At 39.2% G+C, this 15,825-nt stretch overlaps 1 protein-coding gene across 4 annotated transcripts in view; it reads left to right on the top strand.

The window, feature by feature from the left end:
* The window catches only part of NHSL1 (NHS like 1), a 156,921-nt gene that overhangs the window by 67,747 nt on the left and 73,349 nt on the right, over nt 1–15,825 (top strand). For 3 of the 4 annotated variants that reach the window (XM_069598516.1, XM_069598513.1, XM_069598517.1), the window contains exon 2: nt 12,193–12,345. In XM_069598516.1, the coding sequence (XP_069454617.1) occupies nt 12,193–12,345 (153 nt within the window). Of the gene's footprint in view, nt 1–8,948; nt 9,007–12,192; nt 12,346–15,825 lie in introns of those variants that run through there. The other variant, XM_069598518.1, reaches the window with a different exon arrangement.

Genomic DNA, 15,825 nt, shown 5'->3' with positions numbered 1-15,825 from the left:
GCATCTGCCGTCAGACACATATCAGTATTTTCATTCTAGGCCAGCATCTCTACGATGTGTGTGCGCATGTGTGCGTGTATATGTGTGTAACAGTATTCAAATGTTAAATGTGTAAGATTACTCCCAGTCCATATGCAGATTTCCCTCTTTGTCTAAAAGGGTTTTCTTTATATCTGGCTTATTCAAAAACTAGCATCTGGATCATACATCTGGTTGTGATGTTCCTCAAAGCTCTTTAAATCTGGCACATTCTCTTTATTGTCCTTATTTAATTAATTTATTGCAGAGAGGCCAGACCAGGTAAACAGTCAGCATTTTAGTCTGAGTGATGTTTTCGTTTTTCCCTCTAGCTCTAGCATTTCCTGTAAACTGGAAAAATGTAACTTGTCAACAACAATGTTTAACTTGAATTCACCGTGGGTGATGTTTATACTTGGTGTTTCATCACACTGGGACCCACGTAACGTCGTTGTCCCAGGAGCGCCTGCTGAATTAAGGAGATGGCAGGCTGATGTGTGTGTTGTGCAGTTGCTCGTGTTTGGCATCTCTTCTGTAATGGCATATAAAACTGGCAAGTAAATCAAAGAAGCTGTGCATGTTTAAAATCTAGAATACAGAGATGAAGAGTAGTAACTTGTAAGAAAAATGCCTGATAGGAAAACTAAGAAATAGTAAACAACTGACCAACCCATCTTTCAGTTTTTAATCAATTAAATGCCAAACAGCAAGAGCCTATAGTCAGTTCAATTTGTTTTGAATAATATATAGTTCTCTGTCTGTTGTATGAAATACTTAAGGCTATCTTTTAATATCATAAATTACAATTGTATTAACAAATGAATTTAACTGTACATTTTTTTTAAGTCTCTTAACTGTCAAATTTCATCTACCTGAAATTCAGCTTTATCTGGGCATGCTGTATTTTATTTGACAGCCCTGTTTTTAAATTTACTCTTATTTATATATTTACTGATTGTGTTCGTTCATCTGCCTGTGTTATTAATTTGCTTTGCAACTTCTAATGATTGCTATTTTCACAGATAAGAAATATAGACTGTATATAATTGCTCTCAATGTGAAAGTATTTATAAAAACATGAAACATAAATCTCGCTTCCAAAAGTTGAAATATGGGAAACTTTGTTCCTTAATAAACAGAGGCCAGGCCTAAGTTTTCTGTAAGTCTATTACGAAAGGATTATTACGAATGCTTATTAAGGAGATTATGTTACTAGTTTATTTTTATAAATTTCTCAAATCTCTTACTACTAAATGTGTACATTTTATCCTACAGGCCTATGGGCTTATATTGGATGCTCTTCTGCTGTGATGATTTCCAATCTCATGAGTCTGAAAAGCAGAAGAATGAATGGGTGTGTCTGTGGATTTAAACAGTGTATGTTAAGTATTTTAACCATGCATAAAGATAATCAGTACACTTAAATTAACTTAGTCACGTACGGTCTTCTATTTCAGATGTTTGATTTAAAAAAAGAGTGTGAAACACATCAACAGTCATTAAAAACACCATTTATAGATAAGGCTGGGCTGAGATATTTTCTATTTTCAAGAGCTAAAATTTTTCTGAGACATGCTTACATTATCATTTAAAATACGGAGCTTTGACCAGAACTCCATTACATCTGAGTTTTATTTTCCTTCCCTCCCCTCCCTACTTAGAAGACCATGGTGATCTTTATTGATTATACAGTCCACTTTCAATTGATCCAGGACTCATTTTGTTTAATTCAAAATGTGCGTATATATTATGTGACATAATCATGCCTTGTTTCTGCTTATAACTCCTGTGTTTATTATTTGAAAATGTTCCCTTTTACTAAATACTTTTAAACAAAGTTTGTGAAAGTTCTGGGTTCAAAATAAACACTTTTAATGCTCTAACTTCATTTAATGCACTGAAGAGGGCCTGAAGCTTTGTGTAAATGGGGAGGTGGATGGGAGAGGGGAAGGGCTCCATGGGGATAGAGGCCTTATCCATGAGTCCTTAGACAGCTCTGCTCTTAAGCTTTTAGGTTTACATGTGCAATCTTTGGTCCTTAATAAAAAGAATAAGGGTATATTTTAAGGTTTGTTACAAGTGAAAGCATGAATGGTAACAGGGTCATTTATTAATAACTAAGGTCTAATTTTAAAAATTTTGTATGTTAAGTATGTAATGGTTCCTGAAACATAATACACGCTATTAAAGATGGGCCGCTAAGACCAAGGGTGTTGTAGAAAAACAGCCTTCCATGAGGACTGGTTCTGACCTCCTCACCGTGGTGTGATTTGCTGGACTGGGTCCCCACTGCCTTCTCTCCCTGCCTCCAGTCAAGCCCTCTCAGGCTCACTCTTCACCTCCACCTGTGATGTCTTTTCAATTTCACACTGGCCATACAACTTCCTCTCTTAAACTCCTTCAGTGACTCCTTAGGCCACCCTCTGAATTCCACCCTCTTAGGACAAGCAAGGCCCCTCAGGGTCAGGCCCCTGCCTCTCTCTCCACCTCCTTCACCACTCTTCTCCACATTAATTTCCCCTAAACTTACACCGAGACCTTTGCAGGTCTCCTTGTGTCCCAGGACTGGGCTTTTCCAACAGGTCCCCTCTTCACCTCTGGTTCCTAACAGTTGTTTGTCTTCTAAATGAGGTCATGAGGAGGCGTAGCCAGAAAGTGGTTGCTACGGCTGATGTCAAAGGGCATACTGCCTGTGTTTTCTTCTGGAAGTTTTATGGTTTCTTACGTTCAGGTCTTTGATCCATTTTAAGTTGGTTTTTGCATGTGATGAGAGATAGCGGTCTAGTTTTGTTCTTGTCATGTGGCTCTCTAGTTTTCCAAACACCCATTAAATGCCCATCAGCAGATGACTGGATAAAGATCACACACACACAAGATGGAATACTACTCAGCCATACAAAAAGATGAAATCTTACCATTGGTGACAACATGGATGAACTTTGAGGGTATCATGCTATGTGAAATAAGTCAGATGGAGAAAAACAATTACCATATAATTTAATTTCAGTCAGATGTGGAATCTAAATAAATAGACCAAATAAATACACAGATTCAGAGACCAGAGTAGTGGTGACCAGAAGGGATGGGAGTTAGGGAGGGCAATATGGATAAAGGAGGTTGACTGTATGGTGATGGAAACTAAACTTTTGGTGGTGAGTGGTCTGAAGTTTTGACAGAAGTTTAAATATAATATTGTACACATAAAATGTATGTAATGCTTTGTAGCATTTAATTGCTTAGTTGCTCAGTCTTGTCTGCCTCTTTGCAACCCTTTGGACTATAGCCTGCCAGGCTCCTCTGTCCATGGGATGCCTCAGGCAAGAATACTGGAGTGGGTTGCCATTTCCTTCCCCAGAGGATCTTCCTGACCGAAGGACTGAACCTGCGCCTCCTATGTCTCCTTCATTGCAGGTGGATTCTTTACCTGCTGAGCCATTGGGGAAACCCAGGAAATGGCTGCCAGAAACTAAAAATATGTTTGAATTTGCTTGAATTCTTCAAAACTGTGACATTGTTTCCTGACCTAAAGCTTCAGATCACAACATAGGGGCTTAAAGCTAAATGCAAACACAAAAAACCAGTTTATTAAAAAAATTTTTTTAAATAAATGAGCTGCATGCCCTTTGTCATCCTTTCAGTTAACAGCATTGTCTTATCTCTCTTCCTGTACTTATTCGTGGTTTTATTATTTTTATCTGTTTGGGTGTGCCGTCCCCACTGGACTATGACCTTCCTAAGAAAGTCAGTGCCCATGTTGGATTCACATTTAACCCGGATGCCGAACACAAGGCAGCTAATAAGTACTCAAAGTGAACTTGCTGACTGGTGGAACATAAGTGCACATTTAAAATTAAAATGTTTAGAATATGTATTACTTTTAAAAATATTCCTCTATCTCTTTGCTGGTATGTTATACACCTGCTCCTGGGAAGTAATAGAATAACTGTAGAAATGATCAGATGACTCCCTAGAAGAAAAAATTTTAATGTTGGTTAAAAGTAAGATTTCATTTCAGTGAAAGATTAAGCAGAATTGTTGGAATTTTAGAAATAAGGATGGGAATTTTTATGTAATAGTGGTGGTAAAGAATTTCAAAAATCTGGACTAGGATAATCTGCCAGGATTATTCAAGTGATATTAGAGTATATTTTTGTTTGTCATATTTGACAGCATTTTTAGAGCATAATGCATTACTCTTAAATATTTTTATTTTTGGTCTCAATGTATCTTTTATATAAGATACATTAACTTGAATACATGAGCTAAAGATTTTTGGTCTAAATATTTTTATAAGTTATGGACTCTAATAAAGACTTTTGTGTAAGATATATTAACTTGAACATACTAACTAAAGATATCTTTAACCCAGGTCTCCCTCATTGCAGGCATATTCTTTACCATCTGTATTACCAGGGAAGCTCAAGAATACTGGAGTGGGTAGGCTATTGCTTCTCTAGGGGATCTTCTCAACCCAGGAGTTGAACTGGGGTTTCCTGCATTGCAGGTGGATTCTTTACCAGCTGAGCTACCAGGGAAGCCATTGGCTTCTCTGTTGCAAAACTTAGTATGTGCTAATTAGAGATGGATCAAGACACACACAGTCTCATCTTAGCTCCAACAGCATTAGCATCTAGATCTCCGTTCTCTCATTTTAAGTGGTGTTTAAATATAACTGTCTGGTTCATTGAAAAATTGACTGTCATCCCTAATAGATATCAAAAAGTTCTTGATAAGCAGCAGATTTAAGGAAACCGGCTTAAATTAGGCATTCAGCTTGAGATAAGGTAAGATTTGAGTAGAGGGTGGTTAAGATGGAGCTGGAGGGCAGACCAGTGAAAGACAGCAGATGGAGGCGAAGACTGAGGGGGCTGTTTAAAGGCAGTGGCTTCATCCAGAAGTCAGCCTCTCAGAGAATAAATATCTTCTGCTTTCGGGCATGTAGTAGTCTTTGGCACACGATTCCATGCTGCAGTTGTGTGCAGCCTGAGAGCAGAGTGTACAGTAGATGAAGGCATGGGCATAGTTGTGCCGTCACAGCTTTACTGTCAGACATTGAAATTTGAGTCTTATATATTTGAGTCTTATTTCACATGTCATGAGATATTATTTTTTAATTTTTAAAAACCATTTATAAAGGGGCCAGCTGGCTTTGACCCAAGAGCCATAATTTGCTGACTCCTACTTCACACCAGCAAAATCATTAAGGTTTCAAGGGGGAATAAGTAAATAGCGTGAAAGTGAATTCACACAGGCATGTCCAACTCTTTGCGACCCCATGGACTATAGCCTACTAGGCTCCTCCATCCATGGGATTCTCCAGGCAAGAACACTGTAGCGGGTTGCCATTTACTTCTACCAGGGGATCTTCCCGACCCAGGGATCGAACCAGGGTCTCCCGCATTGCAGGCAGACGCTTTACCCTCTGAGCCACCAATAGCATAGGGCAGAAATTTAACACCTGGCTCTTGGAAGCTTGTTAAGAGTTTGTCAGAACCCAGAGAAGGAGCAGTCAGATGTAGGAAAGGAAATAGTGGTCTGCAGTGTCGATGAAAAACAGCTCCACAACTGGGTCACTAGTAGTATATGATTAAAAAGGTAACGAAAGATGAGAGAGAAGACTGTTGGTACTGGTTAGAAGTTCATGGTGACCATGGAGAATTTTTTTAAAATGATGGGCGATAGAATTTTAGACAGCAGGAAAGATAATGTGTGCATCAAACCTGGAATTGATAGGTTTAGAGCAATCATTGGGGCTTCCCTTGTAGCTCAGCTGGTAGAGAATTCAGCTGAAATGCAGGAGACCCTGCTTTGATTCCTGGGTTGGGAAGATCCCCTGGAGAAGGGATAGGCTACCCACTCCAATATTCTTGGACTTTCCTGGTGGCTCAGACAGTCAAGAATCTGCCTGCAATGTTTGAGACCTGGGTTCATTGCCTGGATTGGGAAGATCCCCTGGAGGCAGTCATGGCAACCTACTCCAGTATTCTTGCCTGGAGAAGCCCCATGGACAGAGGAGCCTGGTGGGCTGCAATCCATGGGGTCACAAAGAGTTGGATATGACTGAGCAGCTAAGCACAGCACAGCACACACAGATTGTAAAGTAAGAAATGAGAAAACCACTGGGGAAATCTTTATAATTAAAAAGCTCTTTCCAAACCCCTCTTAATATTTAACGCAATAAATACCATAGTGTATGTGTTTCCTTCTGGAAGCTCTGGACTTAGGCAGTTAAGAGGCAGTGAAGAATAATGCCGAGAGGACGGTGTGCCCTGGGATGCTGGGGTGCATGCTAAGTTGTTGCTTCAGTCGTTTCTGACTCTTTGTAACCCTATGGACTATGGCCCACCAGGCTTTTCTGTCTATGGGATTTTCCAGGCAAAAATACCAAAGTGGGTTGCTATTTCCTTCACCAGGGGATCTTCCCGATCCAGGGATAGAACCCATGTCTCCTACGTCTCCTGCATTGGCAGGTGGGTTCGTTGCTACTGGTGCCACGTGAGATGCTGGGGTGGAAGCCTGCTTTTTAACCCCCAGACTTGCCACTGATCGCTGTGTAACCAGTGGCATTATCTTTACACGATTGTGGTCACTCGATATCAGGTTTTATTAATGAGAAAGGAGATTTCTCCATGTGTGACTCTTACCAAAGGTCATTTCTTAGAGCACTTCTCTGACTAGTCCTGGTGGGTTAGAGATGTTTCACTACCAATAGCTTCTCTCCTCCGTCTTTAAAATGAGAGCCAGTTGGATTAACTGCGCAGATTCTTGTTCTGTTGCTATTGCCTCCTTCAAGTTTTTACTCAAGTCTCACCTTTCCAATGAGCTCTACCCTGACTCTATTTAATATTACAACCTGGCCACCACCCTCCTCCTCTCAAGCCCCTTTTATCCTATGCAACTTTTTCTTTTGTCCATTCCACTCACCGCATTCTAACATACCATATAATTGTGCTTTATGGTCAAATAATGTAAGCTCCAAGAGGGATCTCAAATGAATGGCACTTCGTACATGCTCAGTATTTGTCTTTGAATGAGTAAGTCAGTGTTCCAATGCCACTGTTGCGTACGTGAAAGGCCATGTGCTGTTTGTAGTTGGAAGTCCAGATGGGTATGTTCAACCTCAGAAATTCGTGGACTGTGGATAGTAGTGTTTCTGGTTAGAACCCACTACTGCCTGTTTTGAGTATAGTGAGCTAAGAGGCAGCTCTTGCTTATAAATGTGTTATCCTAAGGGGAACTTTGCACACTTTTCAAGCAGTTATATAATTTAACTTATTCTCTCAGTCTTTTCTCATTTGTCATCTGGCCATGTAATTACTTTTAAATAAAGCAGTGTATATGTGAAAGAACACAAGTTGGAAATCTGTGATAATATGTATGGTGGTAGGATAATATGTGTGTTTTGGGTTTTGTTTGCTTCAATTTTGTTGTTTAAAAAATAAGATTGTGTGTGTGTTGAGGGGGATGATTTGAGGAGGAATCATTCCAAAGTTTTCCCTAGAGGGAGCCCCTTATATAAATTTTATTCTTTGACTAAAAGCTTTTGTTATAAACTAAATGTTTTGAATTAGTGGGTTATTACATTTTTCCATTCAGTTGTAAGTCTGGCCCAAAGCTATGAAATAAGAGGTTGTCTAACATGTTTCAAAAAACTGTTTTGCCATGAAGTAAAGTTGGGGAGAGCTGTGAGGTGCATTCTTTTCCTTTGTCCCCTTTCATAATATTGTTTGATTTGTATTCTTTTCCTTTTTACTCCTGTCTCTTTACCCCGAAGTGTATTTTTCTAGTGCCCGCTTGTACCACATTTCTGATTCTTCTCTTTATATTTACCCAGTTCTCTGTGGCCAATTGCACACGAGAAAAGAACTGCAGCTTACTTAGTACAGTACATTCACGTTGAAGAGAAAAACTCAGATAATTTTTGTTAGAGATTATTCCTCTTCTCTCCCATTGGGGAGGTGTTTGGTGTGGAATTTTAAAAACCTGGAGCTTAGGCTAGGTTTTTAAATTTTAAAATACAGATTTAAATGATTAGGCTACTTTATCATCTGTTTTCTCCTTTGGAGTGAGAAAAGAGTTTGGGGGATGGGGGTGGTGAGAGAGTTGTGGCAGCTAGATGCAAACAAGATCACCCTTTGGAACAATGACAATGCTTTTCTCCTCACTGGCAAGGATTAAAAAAAAAAACAACAAAAAAAACACAACTGGGTGAGAAGACTGGGTGTACTAATTTGCAACTAAAATACAACCAAGTCATCATTTGCAGCTCCTTGGAGATTGCATTGTAAAGTTTTACTGCTTGCAAACCTTCCTTTAGTGTGGGAGGCAGAGCCTGGGGGCGTGGTTGGGGAAACAATAGTTTGCTCTTTCTCCCCCCTAAATCAGTTCAAATGCCTGACTTAACTAGGGAGTCAAAGAATCAACAGACTTGCTCTAAGACTTGTCGGCTCCAGTAAAAAGATCCAGACGTTCTTAGTGGCCCAGTGAAAGTGGGGAACACCTTTGCTTCACTTTGACTTCCATAAAGGAACATCTTTACTGTTTTTGTGGACTCCAGAGAGGAGGCACTTCAGATCACTTGGAGAGGAAACTGAATCATTGAGCACCAAGGCAGAAAGATAGATGTGGCTCTCATGCAAATAAGAACCGCGATTGGCTTTCTCTTTCTGTGCACGTTGTCACTGGTGACTCTCAGCCTTAAAGATTAGGTTTCAGTGGGAGCTTTTCAGGTTCAAGGACTGCTAATGGTTTGTAAGTGCCTGACAATAAGTTCAACCTCAAAGTTACATCAGCCCAGGCAGATGTCTGAGGATTCGAGACCAGAGGAAAAAGTTAGAATCTGGAGCAGAAGGATGCCGATTGCCACCTGCTTGCTGGACTGACCTTTTAATGGGATTCAAATTTTTACATCCTCCATAGATGTCCTGGAAATGGTGGTCTTTATTAATACAAAGATCAAGTCTTTGATTAAACTTTTTAAGAAGAAAAGTAAGTAGTTTCTTTTCTCTGCACTGTACGTATGTGTGTGTGTTTTATGTACGACTTCATCCTTTTGAGTGATGGAATTAAGAGCGTAAAACAGCATAATTGGTGTTTGTTAAACTCCTTTCTATACCAAGTTCAAATACCTCAGACTTTTATAACTCTAGGGCAGAATTATGTGATTTTTTTCTTTTTAAAAGCATGACTTACTTGTTTATGGTTGGGATTTTAGGTGAATTCACTTCTATTGGGATTCTCAAAAAAAAATAATAATAATAATCCTTTGAAGAAGGGGGAAAAAAGCCCTTGTATTTACTTTATGTCTGCCTTGATGTACAGTGTATGGTGTTTTGATTCTTTGGCTAAATATGAGGAGCCTCTGAGTGATGCATCACATATTTTGGGTGGGGATAATCCTCTGAAACTCTCCTACACTCTGTTAGGTATTTAAGAGCTCAAGGACAGCCTCTGTCTAGACTGATCAGTCATTGTGAAGTACAAAACTTTTGTGGTGCAGCTTCATTATGTACTTACAGTTGGTTTCAATTTCTTTAAATCCAGGTGCTTCTTCATTCTTTGGAAAGTATAACTTTTATTTATAAACAGTTTTGTTTTTACATAGTTGTTTATTTTATTTTAGCTCTGGGGCCATGGGTTTAAACTGGATAAATGTAGGTAGGGGCATTGGTAAGAGAAACTGGAGAAAGCAAATGAACAGCCCTCGGGGTTCATCTCTACAGCTCCCCTCGTCAAAGATTGTCTTTGGATGGACTGATTAAAATCTATCCTGGCAAGAGTGAGATACACCGGGGAGAGACAACTGTTCTTTCTTAGGAGCCAGTTGGTAGTTGTATGGTGGGGCTGAATGTGCAATTACACGGACACTATCACTTGGATTTGATTTGTAATTGGTGAATAGGAAGAGTTTCCATTTTCATTATTTTCCAACTATGAAGTATGATAATTCAGTCTTCGAAATAAATGGGCATCAGGACAAAACCTTATAATTAACTGGCTACTCTTTGGAGGACACACGGCGAGCTCCAACCTGTGCAAGATTCTCAGATCATAACTAAGAACTAAGTCAGGGCTCTTTGGATTTTATAGATTATGACTGATAGTTCTATGTACCATGCAAAACATTTATTCCACAGAGGTTATGTGCAATGCCAAGAGCCTAATTTACATGCAGCTTTTAGTAAACATTAAAAGCAGAAAGCACATAGGGCATTTCTGTTTTTAACTTGATGTCTAGTTCTCAATGTTTATTTTTCCATTTGGCCAATTTGTAGGGAAACTGGGATGATTTTTTAAAAAATTTGTCCAGTTTTATTGACGTATAATTGACATACAACATTGTATCCATTTATGGTGTATAACATAATGATTTGACTAGCAGACATCATGAAATGATTCTCATAGTAAGTGTAGTGAACATTCATAGTCTCATACAGATACCAAAGAAAAAGAAAAATGTTTTCTTTATGGTGAGAATTCTTAGGATATACTATCTTGTTGTTCAGTTGCTAAGTGACCTCATGAACTACAGCACACCAGGCTCCTCTGTCCTTCACTCTTCCTTGGAGCTTGTTCACATTCTTATCCATTGAGTTGGTGATGCTAGCTAACCATCTCATCCTCTCTTAGCAACTTTTTATATAACCCAACAGTGTTAATTGTGTTCATAATTTTGTATATTACATACGTAGTTCTAATTTATCTCATCACATATGTAGTACTAATTTATCTTATCACTGGAGAGAGTGGGATGATTTAGAAAGTGAATTATTTAAAGCTGGGCTTGTGGAATTCAGTACCTGTAAAGAAGACGGTACGGGGTGAGTGCTGACCTCACTCTGGTCTGTGGGGTGACTCATGTTCCCAGGGGTGCTGAGAAAGGCCAACTTCCTCTTCACTGATGATTCTAAAAGTCAGGGGCTCCCTTCAAGTAATTGCACTAATGTTGCCACAACCATTCTTTTCATGAGTTATTTCATAAGCTGTGACTTTCCATATATTAGCGCATTTGATCTGTATAATGGTTTTAATGGCTGTGCTGTTAGGTACAGTGAGTTAATTTTAAACATGTTCATATAGGAAGGTTCAATAGTTCATGTGTGCCTGTTCATTTTATTTTATGAATCTACTTTATGGTCTCATTTCCAGGGACATATTATGTTGTAGAGACGCGTATGCCCATTGTGTCCTCTGTGGCATAGGTCAGAGTTAGGGGAAGATTCCCCCCGACTCACAATTGTCATATCTGCTGGTTTTACAGGTGTTAGACTTGTCACCTTCAATAAACAGCTCAACACAGGGTCCTACTCAAACTTCTCTAGTCTCTCCAATGCTGGCTTACAGCGACGGCTATATAAACAATATTTTAAAAAATTGTTGTTGAATTTGTATAATGTTGTCAATTTCATGTTGGGATCCATTGGTAGCCTCTCTTGGGTTGTGTTGTCAGGAAAAATCAAATAGACAAAGCAATCTTAAGCCCTAAAATGTAAAAGGAAAATTATCATAGAGATTTAACCTACCATTTCTTCCTCTGATGTCCTCAGTCTCTTTTGTGTTGGAAAAATTCAATTGAATTGGATTATGTTGGGAAAAATCAATTGCATTGGAGTTTCTAAAAACATTTGAATATGAACATATTCCATGAAAGCAGGAAATGCAGAGAAAATTTTTCAGCACAAATGGATTTCTAATTGAACTATGCTATTTAAATGTATTACATTGAATGTTTATGCTTAGTTTTTAAAAATATAAATGAGTTTGTAACAGTGGTATTTTAAAATAATGCTTTAGAGGGGAAAGAATTGGTGCCAGGTTCTTAGTAGAAAAGTTGTTTTCTGTCTTGCAGTCTAACATTTACTAATGTAGTGACACAGTATAGTTGATTAATAGATATTTGTCATGATGGAGTGAAGCAGGAGGTCTTTATTGATTTTGTTAATCATTTTCTAACTTTGGAGTAAAAGGAGGGCCTAAAAAGATGGGAAGCAATTAACTGAACAAACACAAAACACAGTGGAAAGGACCCTGGGGTCTAAGATTGAATCTTATTCAAAATTTGTTCCATTTCTCCCTTGCTGGTCCTTACCTGTGAGTGTTTTAGGTAACCAGAACCCATCTTGATGTAACACAGTTAATTTAAAACCTGAATGTATTCTCTCTTTCTTTCTACAGCTGTTTCCAACCTAGATGAGGAGAGTCGATGGACAGTCCACTACACTGCTCCATGGCACCAGCAGGAGAATGTGTTCCTCCCCACCACAAGACCGCCTTGCGTAGAGGACCTGCACCGCCAAGCCAAGCTCAACCTCAAATCAGTACTGAGGGGTAAGATGAAACCCGCCAAGCTTGATGTTCTTTCATTCTTGGCTATTAGAAATGAAAACATAGATTCGGTTGCTGTTTGTAAAAGACTACTTAAAATGAACTTGTACTATGCTTATATACTAAGCTTAAATACAGCTTAATACATGCTAAGTATGTTCTGGTGTCTATAGAAAGCTGCCTATTTACAGATAGGCAAATGTATCCTCAAGGAGGCTTCTCCGGGTTAGAATCCTTTCAGTTCAGTTCAGTTCAGTCACTCAGTCAAGTCTGACTCTTTGTGAACCCATGAACTGCAGCATGCCAGGCCTCCCTGTCCATTACCAACTCCCGGAGTTTACCCAAACTCATGTCCATTGAGTCAGTAATGCTATCCAACCATCTTATCCTCTATCGTCCCCTTCTCCTCCTGCCCTCAATCTTTCCCAGCTTCAGGGTCTTTTCAAATGAGTCAGCCTTTCACATCAGGTGGCCAAAATATTGGAGTTTCAGCTTCAACATCAGTCCTTCCAATGAACACCTAGGACTGATCTCCCTTAGGATGGGCTGGTTGGAGCTCCTTGCAGTCCAAGGGACTCTCAAGAGTCTTCTCCAACACCACAGTTCAAAAGCATCAATTCTTCAGCACTCAGCTTTCTTTATAGTCCAACTCTCACATCCATACATGACTACTGGAAAAACCATAGCCTTAACTAGATGGGCCTTTGTTGACAAAGTAATGTCTCTGCTTTTTAATATGTCATCTAGGTTGGTCATAACTTTCCTTCCAAGGAGTAAGCGCCTTTTAATTTCATGGCTGCAGTCACCATCTGCAGTGATTTTGGAGCCCCCCCAAAATAAAGTCTGACACTGTTTCCACTGTTTCCCCATCTATTTCCCATGAAGTGATGGGACCAGATGCCATGATCTTCATTTTCTGAATGTTGAGCTTTAAGCCAACTTTTTCACTCTCCTCTTTCACTTTCATCAAGAGGCTCTTTAGTTCTTCTTCACTTTCTGCCATAAGGGTGGTGTCATCTGCATATCTGAGGTTATTGATATTTCTCCCAGCAGTCTTGATTCCAGCTTGTGCTTCCTCCAGCCCAGAGTTTCTCATGATGTACTCTGCATATAAGCTAAATAAGCATAGTGACAATATACAACCTTGACGTACTCCTTTTCCTATTTGGAACCAGTCTGTTGTTCCATGTCCAGTTCTAACTGTTGTTTCCTAACCTGCATACAGGTTTCCCAAGAGGCAGGTCAGGTGGTCTGGTATTCCCATCTCTTTCAGAATTTTTCACAGCTTATTGTGATCCACACAGTCAAAGGCTTTGGCATTGTCAGTAAAGCAGAAATAGATGTTTTTCTGGAATTCTCTTGCTTTTTCAATGATCCAGCAGATGTTGGCAATTTGGCAATTTGATCTCTGATTCCTCTGCCTTTTCTAAAACCAGTTTGAACATCTGGAAGTTCACAGTTCACGTATTGCTGAAGCCTGGCTTGGAGAATTTTGAGCATTACTTTACTAGCATGTGCGATGAGTGCAATTGTGCGGTAGTTTGAGCATTCTTTGGCATTGCCTTTCTTTGGGATTGGAATGAAAACTGAGCTTTTCCAGTCCTGTGGCCACTGCTGAGTTTTCCAAATTTGCTGGCATACTGAATGCAGCACTTAGCATGTTTAAACCACCAGTACTCAAATAAACCCCTGCCAATATGGGAAATTTTGCCACTGCTTTTTTAAGACCATAGTTTAAATATTCAGAGCAAATTGTTAAAGTTAGTACTTTGTAATGATCTGTTCAGTTAATTCAAGTTGGATGGAAAGGAGACCTAAATACATACTTTGAGGGCGTGCAAAGCAGTTTGATTTACCAGAATTTGAGCTGACCCCAGCAGTACTCCTTCTAGTCCAGGTGGGCAGAGTGCACTGTGGCTGGTAGGAAATCCAAGAAGAGTAGACACTTGTATCTAGTTTAAAATTCTTATTTTCACCTCAACTTGTCGATGTTAAGAAAAGTATATACATGGCAAAGAGGACATCCTCAAAGTGATAAAGAAGGGAAGAAGTGATTTTTAAGAGTTTTTCAGCCACTAAGTCATGTCCAAGTCTTTGCGACCCCATAGACTGTGTATAGCATGCCAGGCTCCTCTGTCCTTCACTGTCTCCCAGAGTTTGCTGAAATTCATGTCATTGGATTGGTAATGCTGTCTGACCATCTTATCCTCTGTCACCCCCTTCTCCTTTTGCCTTCAATCTTTCCCAGCGTCAGGGTCTTTTCCAGTGAGTCAGCTCTTCGCATCAGGTGGCCAAAATATTGGAGCTTCAGCATCAGTCCCTCAAATGAATAGTCAGGGTTGATTTCCTTTAGGATTGACTGGTTTGACATCCATGCAGTCCGAGGGACGCTCAGGAGTCTTCTCCAACACCACAGTTCAAAAGTATCAATTCAGATTTAGAGACTTTCCCTTAAAACAAAGAACCAACATTCTTATTCTCCCAGATGCTGTTTCTACCAGTTTTCTCCTACCATGTGCTATTTGGGGTCTAATTATACTAAAAAAAGTACTTGTTGCTTATGTGCAATTTAATTTAACTGGACATATCCTGTATTTATCTAATTGTGAAAGACTTACATCTGGAGAATACTGTTACTGATTGAAGGAAACCCCAGCTTGAGGATCCCTCTTATTTTCGTTACAGTTTTCACTTGTGTATCAGTCATTAATTAATTCTTTTATTAATGTGCTCCGATTATTAGCTAACAGTTAACACTCAACTATATACCAAGTACTGTTCTAAACTATTGCACGTCGTATCTCATTTAAAATCCTCACAATAATCCTACTACAAACCATTACTGTGCCAAGTTTTACAGATGAAAACATGGAGACACAAAGTTTAGAAATGTGTTTGAGATCTCAGACTTAGTGATAGATCCAAGATTTAAACTTGGACCATCTCAGGCTGCAGAGCCCACATTCTTAACTGCTGCCTTCAACAACCATTTGTTAGAAATCTATTATTCTAGCAAATGCAGAAAACACCAGCAGGATCTCAGCTGTCGATAAATTTATACTTATATCTAGAGAACAAATCACAATGTGAAAAATACTTGAGAAGTGCCAAAAACTGCTGTATTGCAGGTAAAGAAAGCAGATCATCTCTGCTTAGAGAAAGAGTAGCTGTCAGTAGAGTCACAATAGATTTGATATTCTGAACAGAACTGTACAAACATTTTTAATCATAGCCCTGTTTTTTCTTCCTTTTATCTGTGTAATGCTTTGATTATCTCATATGTATCTTACAGTTTTATGTATTTTATCACGTATCTTACAGTGTTGACATTGCACTGTCTAGAAAGGAGGACATTACTGGGCTCCATTTTTCATTTAGCGTGAGTAACCCCTTATATGGGTTTTTCAAATGGGACTAGTGGTAAAGAGCCTGCCTATAGGAGATACAAGTGATGCAGGTTCGATCCCCAGGTCAGGAAGATCT

Source organism: Ovis canadensis, chromosome 8 (assembly GCF_042477335.2).
Source record: "Ovis canadensis isolate MfBH-ARS-UI-01 breed Bighorn chromosome 8, ARS-UI_OviCan_v2, whole genome shotgun sequence".
Lineage (NCBI taxonomy): Eukaryota > Metazoa > Chordata > Mammalia > Artiodactyla > Bovidae > Ovis > Ovis canadensis.
Note: the sequence above shows the minus strand (reverse complement) of the source record. Positions and strands in the feature narration are given on the sequence as shown.